At 36.1% G+C, this 13,435-nt stretch overlaps 1 protein-coding gene across 4 annotated transcripts in view; it reads right to left on the reverse strand.

Annotated features, from left to right (window-relative positions):
- The window catches only part of LOC138733790 (nipped-B-like protein), a 177,919-nt gene that overhangs the window by 97,077 nt on the left and 67,407 nt on the right, over window positions 1–13,435 (reverse strand). For all 4 annotated transcript variants that reach the window (XM_069881279.1, XM_069881276.1, XM_069881277.1 and 1 more), the window contains exons 5-8: window positions 11,194–11,293; window positions 9,290–9,441; window positions 7,311–7,471; window positions 5,846–5,939 (exon numbers count right to left, since the gene is read on the reverse strand). In XM_069881279.1, the coding sequence (XP_069737380.1) occupies window positions 5,846–5,939; window positions 7,311–7,471; window positions 9,290–9,441; window positions 11,194–11,293 (507 nt within the window). The remainder of the gene's footprint in view (window positions 1–5,845; window positions 5,940–7,310; window positions 7,472–9,289; window positions 9,442–11,193; window positions 11,294–13,435) is intronic.

The raw sequence follows: 13,435 nt of genomic DNA on the forward strand, positions 1-13,435 counted from the left end.
ACTCATCCAGGATGATAGCAATGATGAGTTATTCTATAGGCAATTAGGAGACATCTCTGGATTGGTAGCTTTTGTCCTTATGGGAGATTTCAACTTCCCAGACATTGACTGGGAACGTCATACTGCTCTGAGGAGCAAGTCTGGGAAACTGTTGAAGTCTGTAGAAGACAACTTCCTGTCAGAAGTACTCAGGGAGCCAACTAGGAAAGATGCCCTCCTAGACTTGTTTGTGAACAGAAAAAGACTCATGGGACATGTGATGGTAGGTGGCTGTCTTGGCCACAGTGATCATGAAACAGCCAAGTTTAAAATTTTCAGGTTAATGAGAAAAAAGGACAGTAGAGTTGCTACCCTGGACTTCAAGAGAGCAAACTTTAAGCTACTCAGGGAGCTACTTAGTAGTGTCTCCTCGAAATCTGCTTTTGAGGGTTTAGGGGTCCATGAGCACTGGTCAGTTTTTAAGAACCACTTTTTAGAAGCACAGGAGCAGGCGATCCCATTGTGTCAAAAGTCAAGCAAGCAGGGCAGAAGACCGGCTTGGCTGAGCAAGGAACCCCTTGTGAAACTCAAGAGGAAAAAGAAATTGTACAATCTCTGGAAGTGAGGTCAGGCTTTGCAGGAAGATTACAGAGCTGTGGTTTGCATATGCAGGGAGAAGACACAAAAGGCCAAATCTGAACTAGATCTGAAACTGGCCAGTGTTGTGACAGAGAACAAGAAAGGCTTTTTTATGTATGTTAATAGCAAGAGAAGGTCTAAGGAAAATGCTCTTTTGCCAGAAGTATTGTTCCCTATGCATGAAAAACAGAAAAAAATCCTACTAGTGAATAAGTGAATACTGATGGCTAATATTTGGTTCATAGCACACAAGAGAAATATCAGGAACATTCAAGTGCTACATCTTTTTAAATATAGTCCCTTCAAAAGGATTGTAAAGGAGGTATACAGCCTGTATGATTTACGTACATAATATAAGACCCATTTTTCTATAAGGATTGAGATAATAACAAAGAGGTAGCATTCCAAAGTGAATTTGTTAAGAATAAGTATCATCAAATCAAAATATTTTTATTCCATTAAGCAATAGGTCTTGTGGATTAAGGATAATTGATCATCATTCCTGGACTTTACCATGGGTTTCTATATAGCTTCTCATAACAATTTCACTAACAAGCTAAGGAAGTATGGTCCAGACAAAAATACTGCAAGGTTGCAGTATACCCTATTGCAAAACTGCGTTCAGAGTATCAGTTGTTTGTGGTAAAAATGGATGAACAGAGTGTAGGTGAACAAATGCAGCTTTCCAGAGCACTGTCTTAAGAATAGTAGTATAAAATATTTGGCATTAATAACTTCTCGTGCAACAGAAGAATATTAGAGAGCATTTTATTAATCTAACTATCATAACGAGCTTTTGGTGTGAAGTGTTTGAGAGAGAGGCCCACAACTGATTTTAAAAAAAAGAATCAATTTACAGTTTGCTTGACTAACTGGAATAACTTTCTGAAACAAAAGAAATTCACTAAGAAGCAGCACAAACTTTTTATTCATCTGAGACAGACTAATTGTAACAACATGAGAAGAAGATAGATAAGCTCTACAGAAAGACAGCAATATGTTTATAACACCTTTCAATACAAATCTAAGTTATCACCAAAGAGCAGCTATATTCATATATAACAGTAGTATCATACAAGGTCATCTACAGTACTTTTTTGATTACTCATCCGTCTAAGTCTTCAAATAGAGTTTTATCTATGACATAAGGCAGTATAACATCAAGACAAATACAGACCAATTAGAATTCAGATAAAAAAAATCAAAGACAAAGCTCAGAAAATATTACATGTGTAAGGATGATAGAAACCACTCTGTTTAGTCTGTAGAAGATTAATGCAAGACACAATAACATTCTTTGATATATAAGTGATTGCTATTAAAAAAAAAAAAGTGAATTGTTGTTCCTTGCCTGCTGGAAAGGAGTCAAGTGTTAGTGCCTGACTGCAACAAAAATGAATGAGACAAAGCATTAGGAGAAAAGCTTCCTAGCACTAAGAATTTGAACAATTTCCATGACAAAGGTAAGGAAACTCCATTACTGACGTTTTAACAAAAGAGAAAAAAAATGATCGAAGGCATTTGGAGTGATACTGGTATAGCTCATCCACCATGAGGGTAAGATGGGAATCCCTCAAGCCCTTTTCTGCTGTATTTTCTAAAATCACAGGAACTTCCTCTGGAGATCTTCCCAAGTTTTACACTAGATATAAAGAAATTATTACTTATATTTTTATTAACAGACTATACTGACATTCGTTGTCAAAGAGCATAACTCAATTTACAATTCAAACTTAAAGGGATAGCATATGAGACAGACAAACAACAACATACATTTGGGTGTACAGACTGTATTCACTTTCCATATTCTCTTTCAATAATTTTCAGAGAAGAGTCCCACCACTTTCTCCAGAGTTTCAAATGTGTCATGAAAATCCTCAGCTCTGGCTGCTGCAGCTTAGAACTTCTGTATTCAGAAGCATCCTTGCATAAAAAGTTAAGACTTGAAGAAAGAAACAAGAATGAATGTATAATTTGGCCCTGTCAGAAAATATCTTGGAATAAATTTCTTCCACCTTTCTTTTGAAGGAGAGAGGGTGAGATAATAATTTTTCTTAACAAGTACCTTTGAGAGCACTGTACTACAGATTCGAGAAGATTCCTAATTCATCTACATTCAAAGACAAAGTGTAGAGGAATCTCTCTGGAGAAGTCCTATAAATCACTAAGAAAATAAAAGTAATCTTTCCAAATTATTCAGAAAATAATCAAGTACTCATTAATAATTTCTGGAGGGAACGCAACTTATTTCTGGAAAAGAGTGCAAAATTATCTACTTTCATAAGGGTTGTTGCTATTTCTTACAGATGTTTTCCCAGGAGTTTAAGAAACTGTATGGAAACAGTACTGTAAATACTGTAAACTCTTCTCTTTGGAAATCAATGGACTAAAACCACAGTGGAAGGCTTTCTTTTATACAGATCTTTAAAGTTGTCTTGGAAAAAAATATCTTTTTTTGAGATTCCAGAGTAGTGGGAAAGTAGAACAAATGGATAAAGAATTTTGATGAGCAATTGATCTTGGGTAATGGATACCACAGAATATTTTATGAGCTCAACAGAAGGAAAATACTTCATGTTAATTCTTCAGAATTGATTTCATAGAAATAAATTTTCTATGAAAGAAGATGTGGTAACAAATGACAGCATGAAAGCAGAGCCACTATTCTGTTTGCATAGCTAAAAATATAAAATTTACATAAAAAAGAAAGGATAAAGACCAGCCTAGAACTTCTGGGTAAAACTTCAGCTGTTCTGGTACCTTTACTGGAGCAGAATGAGGGAAAAATTGCTGTAATAGAGAAATTTTACTCCACTGAATAAATGAATAACAAATCAAAAGAACAAATATAGCTTCTGTCATCTCTCAAATACTTGCCCAAGTTGCAAACAAAACTTCTTTCTGATTCACATTCTATGGAACAGACAGCTATCGTTTAGTCTTAAAAAATTCAAGGCTGTACAATCTCCAAGTCTCCAGAAGTCCTTGCTACTTCCGTGTCATAAGTACAGAATTGTAGTCTGTACTCATATCTTCAGTAATTGACTCACGTTTCTATGTTATATAAGAAAGCTTAAGATATTTTAACATAATTTCTGTGATGTTTCTCTGGACTGATGATGTTTAAGTGCCATTCTTTTTGTCCTCCCAAACAAACAATTAAAAATTTTTATTAAGAAAATTAGCAAAGTTTGCAACTTGCCAACCAAACTTTCAAGGACTAATAAGAATAGCAACAAAAAATTCAGCAGATACTTGCTGTTTGTCCATCACTAGAAAATTTATCAGTATAACCAATAGCTTTCACTCCAAATCATAGACCGAAAACTCACTGTCAGGGATCACATATTCAAAGTAACACTGTAATTATCCACACCTCTAATACATTCCTAAAATGCAAGATTAGAGGAAGTAAGTGTCTGGCAAGATTCTTGCAGACATCAAGAACTGGTTCACTCAATCAGGGTTCATTAATCTCTTTAAGAAGCAAAACAGTAGCACCATTAGTAACAGTATTTCAGTTGTGTGCTTTATCAATGAGAAAAGTAAAGCTAACATACAGGTAAATAAATCAAAAAGCTCCTCTTGCATTTTTTCAGCCCCTCTAATGCTGAAACATTACAATCTGTATTGTACAATCAGACTGTTTTCAGAAATAAACTGAAAAGGTATCCCTTCAAAATGTGTTCCAAGACAACCAAATGAAACAGCAGTAACTTGAAAAAAAATAATTCAAATATTATTCTAAGTGGTAATCATATATTTGAGTGGAAGTAGCTTAGATTCACAAAATTGTTAAACTGATAAGCTCAACAAACATAGATTTTGTATAATGAGTTAAAGAGAAACAACCACATTTAGTCTTTGCCATTTACACAAGTCTTACAAGTCCTTTAGCACAAAGCCTCTTAAAATACTGATGGTGCTGGCATGCTATACAAGTACTTCTCACTTGCACTTGAGTCATATCTCTTCTATCACTGTTTAACACCATATATGCCTTAAGAAGATGAACCAGAGAACATTTAGCAGTCATGGGATCATAGGTTTAATTCAGTTAAGAAGGGACCTCAGGAGATCTTTAGTCGATCCTCATGCTCAAAGCAGGGTAAGCAAGGCCACATTATGCAGGGCTTTATCCAGCCTGGTCTTGAAAACCTCCAAATATGGAAAATGCACAGATTCTCTGCACTTTTCCAATGATTGACTGTCATGATAGTGAAAAAGTTTTTCCTTATACCTAGTGAGAAATTCCCATTTCAGTTTAAGCGCATTGTCTCTCATCCTTCCTCTACAAAACTGTGAAAAGCCTGACTTGAGTTTTCCTGATAATTTCCTCATAGGTATGAGAAGACTGCTCTAAGGTTATGTCCATCCATTGTGTGTCAACCGTCTGTTCTCTCTGCCATCACCCCTCCCGCAAAGACTTCAACAAGAAGCTTCACAGGCCCAATACCCTCATCTTCTCTGGAATCTCCTTCATCTCCTCTTCTCCCACTCCATCTAACCTGACCATTCCGATTTAATTTTGTTTCAGGGCTTAAGAGAAGCAAGCACTGTTGCATATTTTTACTACTGACACGTAAATACATAAGCACCGAAAACCTAAATTAACAAGAATATGCCCAAACTTCTACCTTGCTAAGTCTTATGTATTTCAGTCATTGCTTCTTAGGGATAATATTAAAAACAGTAGTATGCATTCCAGATTTTAGCATAAAGAATTATTTCCTCAGCTGACTGACAGTTCACCCTATTCCTTCTCCACAGCTAAGGCTTTCAGGCTTCATTTCTGCTATATATAGTGTGTTCACTGAACTATTTCTAATTTCACATTCTTAAAATTTGATGACTGCAATCAAGATAAGCACTGAATGTTAAAACACTTTTGAGTTGATTAAGAGTTCAATACTCATAATGTTGCCTTTAAACCATTTCTAATGTAGTGAAACTGAAACCATTCTTTAATGTTCATATTGGAAAGGATTTAAAATTATTCTGTCCTCCATGAATTTGAGCTTTGTTTTGCATTATGATTAATCAATTTTTGGACCTTCAGAAATTTCTTCTGGATCAGGGTTCAAAATAATTTTGTATCCAAAACTTAATGACATGCTCTTTAGTATTATTTGAAAACAGAAGTCAGGAGAACTAACAAAATACTTCTTTAAGCTCTCTGTTCCTTAAAAAAACCCACATTGATATATATATATGACTGCTAGACTACCTTTAAGGGTTCCATCACTTCCACCTGGAGAGCAGGCTGACTGTGGTGACCTCAAGGAAAAAGATGCAGCATTCCTTATTGAAGGATCACCATCCTAAAGTGACAATGATAAAAAAATTAACATTATGAACACTGAACGCTTGATAAAATAAAGACTGAAATTAGTACATATACATATATTAGAAAAATATTTATTGTATAAAAATCTTTGTGATTTAGACCGCTATTAGACTACTATATAAGACAATATTCAAGAGCACAATCAGCCTTAAGAAGAATCCAGAACCAGAACACACACACAACTATATATATATATAAAACTATATATATATGTCTTCTAGCTAAATAAGCACTTTTGGCTGACATTTAAGATTCTGTTTACAATTTTTTTGTAAAGAGCTGTAAAGCAGAAACATGAACTCTATACAATGCCATCTGAAAGAAACTGAGCATAAAAAGTAGATTGTTTTAAAACAAACGCATCATTTTTTTCATTTAACCTATGCTTAAAATTTATTAGAATGCCAACTTACTTTTACAGTTAAGCAAACTAGCACCTTGTATTTACACCCTCCAGCATACACACATCAGGACTAAACAAAATCTCTAGCACTCAAATTGCAGGGGGAAAGGGGAGGGGAAAGAGGATGGGGGGAAAAGGGGGGAAAATTAGAAAGAAGGAAAAAAGGGAAAAAAAGGAAAAAAGGGGGGGGGAGGCCTGCTTGCTACTAGGTTTTGATGAAGTTTTGTAACTACTGTTGTGTCTAGTATTGTAGGCATTGCTATGATGACACTGTTCAAACAGCTGAAGTCACAAACCAAAAATGAAACTTAAGTACTCTCCCCTTAAGAGCTGTTAAGAGAATGTGTGCCAAACTTGTAAAGAAGAATTCCAACATGCTTCATCACCAGGATTATATGCTCATTATGAAGAAAATTAAGAAGTTCAAAACACTGTGGGAGAACATTGCTGTTTTTTTCCCCCTTTAGATTCAAGAGTTCAGAAAGAATTTCTCCCATATGAACTAAAGTCACACTACTATATTACCCAATAGGTTATTCAAATATGTCAACTCTAATTGACAGTTATGGGGTTCTTCAGAAAGACAAGTTAACTATATGCCTATTAAGAATCTAGTATTGTTTGCATCAACAAATTGCTACAATAATTGCAGAGGCATTCTACCATTTCTTTAAAATAAGCTCACACAAGTAAGATTTTTTTACTTTTCATAATTTCATCAGGATCAATGTTACAAACTGTTCCAAAGGAAAGAGAGATCTAGAAAAAATTAAATCTCACACAATTAAGTTACACAGTTGAGTGTACACATCTGAAACTGAAATATATGTTCAATGGTTTTATACATAAACAATTTAGTAAAATATCTGACTTCTAAGGCAGCTAAACACATACTTGTTTTATCATAGTAAATATTTCCTTTATCATAATAAACATACATACATCACTACTTAGCCTGTGCACCATCTGTAGGTAGTCTTCATTTGAGCCATGTCTAGAATTATCAGCATGATGATTAGCTGGATTTCCAGACAATTGACTTGAAACTTTATTTTCATGGAGATTCCTCATCCCAGCTGTGACAATGGGACTGGATACTGAAGCTGAAATAAAATATATATATATATATAAATAACTATACTTATATATTCACACAGTCATTAACTGTTAAAAAACCCCACAGAAAACACCATAATAGTGTAATAGTGGATATTAATGAGTTGGATGCAAGAATCTGAACAACTTTCTTGATTGAATCCTTTCACCACAAAAATCTTCAACAGAATTAGCTATCCAAGATTTGAATTTTCAAGTGGATTTAAAACCAAAATTCCATGTAGAGATTTAGCCAAGCTTCTCTCCATATCTATTCTCATTACAGTCAGTATCGTATTCTTATAGGCTTTAGAAAACTTTATTTTCCTCTATATAATTTCTATTCAGGACCTTTAGTATCTTCCAAGTTATTCATAAGATACACATTACATACAGAACAGCTATATAAATCCTAAGCACATTGCTAAACTTTAAGAATAGATGATTTAAAAGATTCCAATGAGAATTTTACTTACTCAAAAAAAAAAAAAAAGGGAAGAACAAAGAAATCCATTCATTCTGAAGGTCATCTCTGCCAGTTACTGCATACCTTGAGCATAATTCTAGCCAAATTAGTCTAAGTCTGCTGCGGATGTAGTCTTCCTGGACTTCAGTAAAGCCTTTGACACAGTTTCTCACAGCATTCTGCTTGAGAAACTGTCAGCCTCTGGCTTGGACAGGTGCAGACTTTCCTGGGTGGAAAACTGGTTGGATGGCCGGGCCCAGAGAGTGGTGGGAAATGGAGTTAACCTCAGCTGGAGGCTGGTCAGAAGTCGTGACTGCAGGGCTCAGTGCTGGGTCCAGCCCTGTTCAATGTCTTTATCAATGACAAGTTTGCGGATGACACTAAGCTGGGTGGAAGTGTCGATCTGCTGGAGGGCAGGGAGGCTCTGCAAAGGGATCTGAACAGGCTGAGTCCAATGGCATGAGGTTTAACAAGGCCAAATGCCGGGTCCTGCACTTGGGGCACAACAACCCTATGCAGTACTACAGACTAGAAGTCTGTCTAGAAAGCTGCCTGGAGGAGAGGGACCTGGGTGTGTTGGTCCACAGCCGACTGAATATGAGCCAGCAGTGTGCCCAGGTGGCCAAGAAGGCCAATGGCATCTTGGCTTTTATCAGAAACGGCGTGGCCAGCAGGTCCAGGGAGGTTAATCTGCCCCTGTACTCGGCACTGGTGAGATCGCACCAGGGGAGGTTCAGGCTGGACATTAGAAAAAAATTTTTCATGGAAAAGATCATTGGGCACTGGCAGAGGCTGCCCAGGGAAGTGGTTGAGTCACCATCCCTGGAGGTGTTTAAAAGATGCGTGGGTGGGACATGGGACATGGTTTAGTGGTTGATAGGAATGGTTGGACTTGGTGATCCTGGAGGTCTTTTCCAAACTAGTGATTCTGTTAGGTCTATACTACAAAGGTTTGGTTAGGCTAAATAAGCTGGCAGAAAAACTTATATTACACTGCCAAAAAGTAGGAGTTTGCTATTACAGATAATGATTGCCATGAATATCAAATGAAATTTATTGGTTTGTTTTGTTTTTTCTGTTGTCATGTATACGTGACAACTATGTAAAATGGGGGTATACAAGGGAGGAGCAGTGTAACATGAACATGTGTTTTAATTTTTCTTCTTCCATTTTTTTTAAAAAAAATAAAGTATATACTACCACTCTGTACAGTGAAGAAAGCAAAGCTTAAACAAAAATTCCCTATCAAATCAAAGATCTTCATTAAGCATGTGAATTCTTCAAAGAATTGTCATAAAACATGCATATGAACGTAAAGCTGACATGAGATAAGAGAATAACACAAACATCATAGACTTACCTTGCTGCATCTGAGGATGTGGTGTATAACTTGGAGGATGTGAATATGGCATGTATCCTCCAGGACTTTGAGGAGCATATGGACTAGGCACTGGACTGTTCTGTTGTGCCAAAAATCTGTTACCAGAGCTTGTCTGTGGTGGCACAAACCGGCTAAAAATAAAATTTAAAAAGTTTTTAGAAGTTGGAAAAGCAAATTTAGACTAAGTTATCATTTCTTTCAGGAATGTTATAACTTTGGAGCATTATAACTTCTGTAAGAGACAAAATTCCAACGTAATCAAGAAATTGCTTCAAAAGCAGTATTTTAAGCTATGGATACCTTTACAACTTCAATTATTACTTAAGAGCCACAGCTTGGGTATTGCATTACTAAAACCAAAGAACAGAATAAAAAGCATAACATCTCCACCTAGGGAAAGGAAACAATTACACAAATATTTATTAAAATAAGATCTGCAGATTTACTAAAACAAGGTAAGCAGTTTCCAAAAGTTAGTCCTAGCAGTTTGAACGAAAGTGACAGCTAAGGCTTAATTTTCACATAACAACTAGCTCATCAGGATTAACAAAGAGCCTTCTACTATAAATAGGATTTTTCCAGTAAGATTTCAAAGAACTTCATCAAACGGAACTATACTGCTAAGATACAGGAATGTGATAGGCAGTTAGGTAGGACTTGACCCAAAGTCCACTGAATACAACTTATACTTTCACTAGCTTTATCTTAGCCTAATCTTAAAGATAGGAAGCCATAAAAATAAATTATGCTTGTGAAAATAATACATGTACTTTATGACTTACATTTTTATATGAGCTTTTCAAAATAAAAATAAACAAAAAAATATTTCAGAAAGTACAATATATGCTTTCACAACAATCAGTTCTAGATAGCAACTCTACGAAGGTAAGCTTCCATAGAAAGAAATAGCAAAGTATATAACACAAGGATTTTGCAAGGATTTCACAAGGATTTCAAGAAAACTTGGCACATTGTAATATTCACAATTAAAAATCTTTTTCAATATCACTTTTAGATATAAAAGTAAAAATGTGTACTGGGTATTGTGCAGATACAGAGCATTTAATTTGCCAAAGCAATTACACTACCTTGAAGTGAAATAAATTTATTTTAATAATGATATCTAATAACTTGAGATGAAATCTGTTAAAGCCCAGTAACTGGGTTGAAACTACATGCAGAACTCTTTCCTTCTAGTTCAGACTAATTTATTATATTAATAAAGAACTGGATTGTAGGTACATGCTACTTACTGACATTCAAAGTTTGAAAAAGAACCAGAAAGTTGATGAGGATGCTGCTGAAAGACTGGCTAAACTACTGGGCCTATCCTCCTCTGAGCAGCCTTTTGTAACCTGTTATATCAATACTCCATACTTTTACAAGCCTTCCAGTAGGAGGCGTCCCTGCCCATGGCAGGGGGTTGGAACTGGATGATCTTTAAGGTCCCTTCCAACCCAAACCATTCTATGATTCTGTGATTCTTTCCCACCCTCCTGTCAATATTGGTACTGTTATACATGCTGGAACACATAGCCTCTTCTCTCCTATCATCCTGCCAACAGTCTCAGCTTCTGCCACAGGTAGAGAACAGCTTGGAGGGGTGACAGGAAGCAGGGGGACTCCAAGAAAGTTTGCCAAAATTATGGGAGGGAGAGAGAGCAGAGAATCATGATTAGTCCTTAGAATAACAAAGATTAACTCAGTAACAAAAAGATGTTTCTTTGCCAGCTGAAGAAAAGCACTCCGCTCTCGGACAAATGCAAAATTTGTCTTGATATTGGTCATCTTCCATTCACATACTTGCAACGAGAACTGACTGCCATTGTAGGAAGAATTTGCAGTTCACTGCCCATCCCACCTCATCTAAAAGAAAGCATTACCTGGAAGGGCTATGTGAGATAGTGGTTTGCTGGTAATTGGAAGATGCAGGGCTACCTCGCATGGAATTCTGAGAAATATTAAACTGCGACATCATCATCCCTATAAAGAAGACAGTAGCATTAATTTACATGCATTTCTCTTTTAATCAATGAAGTCTCTCATTTCCGAAATTGTTATATACAAAAGAGATTATAAATCTTACAGATATTAACATCTTCTACCTACAACTCTTAGAAAAGATTAAAAAAAGATTGATTCCATGTAAGATGTTCATTTATACCATGACATAAAAAGTGTTCCCTAAAGCAGTATTAATTGAATTCTAAATATCAACAGTAGTTCCTTCCTCTGTTCCTCAGGCAAAAACCTGCTAGTAAATAGAAATATTTTATAACAGGACATATACTCCACACCCTAGACCAGTGTTTACTGTACTCATTGTGCCAATAAGTAAAATATTTGGAAATTTCACAAGTCAGAGGAACACAGAAAACTTATCTCCCATTTTTAGAACAAGTACAGAAAACAATCATCTCAGGCTGAGCGGTGCAAGATATTCTCCTTGTTCCCATAACGCCTTAGTGGTTCCTTTCTACCCAGGGACAAAACCTTTCTATTCCACCTCCACCATGCTTACAAGGAATGGTATCAAAGAAGGTACTGAAATATTTTTATATGCAAAGAACCACCAATGTTCCACCTCTAAATGGCCAGAGCCTGCAAATTCCCACAGTCATGCTTTGGAAATTCAGTTGTACTAGATGCCAATGTGCTTGAAACTAACATCTTTATTAGGGAGAATTCAAAGGAATCTTTTTTCCTCTCTTTGATACAGGTATAAAGAATTTCCTAACCACCACATGACACTGGAATTTGAAGTGCTGCAGGTAAACAAAAACCTATATGACTTTTAACTAGGTGATTTTAATGACAGAACTGAATATCTTGCAGCTAAAGTAGTGTCAGAATTCATGTGCATGCTGCAGCTTGGGAAGCCACAGCAAGTGATCCACGGTCGTGGGTAAAAGCATATCAGTAATGTAAATATTTTAAACCAAAGTTTAGATAGAAGACTGACGGTAGTCCCCAATCCAGAGTGTTTGGAGTCATCAATCCTTCAAGTACTGTCAACGATTTCAATTACTGCAATATTCACACAAGCAAAGCTAGTTTCAGAAATCTTTGTCTCCCTTTCTTCCCCTCTCTCCAGCAGAGAAGATATGTGATAATCTCCCAGGAATGCAGCCATTACTACCTCCTGGTATGTATGAAGTGCTGCATTCCAAGTACCTCATCACATGCAAACTAGCCCAGAGCAAGAGAGAAAGTCCCATGCTGTGCTTAAAAAATTAAAAAAAAAAAAAAAAATCAGAGCCCTCCATACTTCAGTACAGAAAGGGTCTTTTCAACTCCAGCAAAATTTGTTTAAATGGACACTGGTTGCCTTGCCTTGCACAGAGACAAGTGAGGAAGAAAGTCAAGGGGTTTCATGTTGGAGGCAGCACCCAGCATGTCCACTGCCCACTTGTCTCTCACCACAGCTAGGTAGTAGTTAGTCAAACTACAACCCTTAACATTCATGTACAGAAAACTGACAGAATGTGCCCATATGAGTATGAACTATACAGATAATGTTTCATTTTATGCTTAAAGCAAAGACTGCACTTTTAGAACACTTTAAAATCCTATTTATTTGTTTTTCCCTCCCTAAATTTAAAACATGTTTTAAAATGCAGATGCAGTAGGTTTTGGTTTAAAAGAATGACTGAAAAAATATAAATGAATCCATTTTATAATGCTATTTTAAAACCCCTAAAACTTATTCTGTGGCAAACAGTTCTCACCTCTCTATCTCCTTTAGGGCAGGGGGCAACATGGGGGAGATAATCTAGTTAAGTTAAAGAAACCCCAAACAAAAACCCCATAATTCCTCCTCCTCCCTCCCCCCACAGAAAAACCTCCAACCAACCACCATCACCACAAAAAAAAACAACCAAAAAACGCATCACAATAGTGTCTCCAAAGTTTCCACACAGATAATGTCTGCCTAGTAATGATGTAATGAGGAAGGAGTAAAAATAAGCCCCAAATATTTAGTCTAAAAAGGAGTTAAAATTAATCCATAGCCAATTACATTACTATCATAAGTAGCAGATTTATGGCTCCACTGTGCATTTCCATACCTTAAAATACTTGAAAATTTCTTTTAAATGCAACTTTAACTTTGATTGTTGGTAATGT

The sequence above is a fragment of the Phaenicophaeus curvirostris genome (genome assembly GCF_032191515.1).
Source record: "Phaenicophaeus curvirostris isolate KB17595 chromosome W unlocalized genomic scaffold, BPBGC_Pcur_1.0 scaffold_34, whole genome shotgun sequence".
In the NCBI taxonomy this organism is placed as follows: Eukaryota; Metazoa; Chordata; class Aves; order Cuculiformes; family Cuculidae; genus Phaenicophaeus; species Phaenicophaeus curvirostris.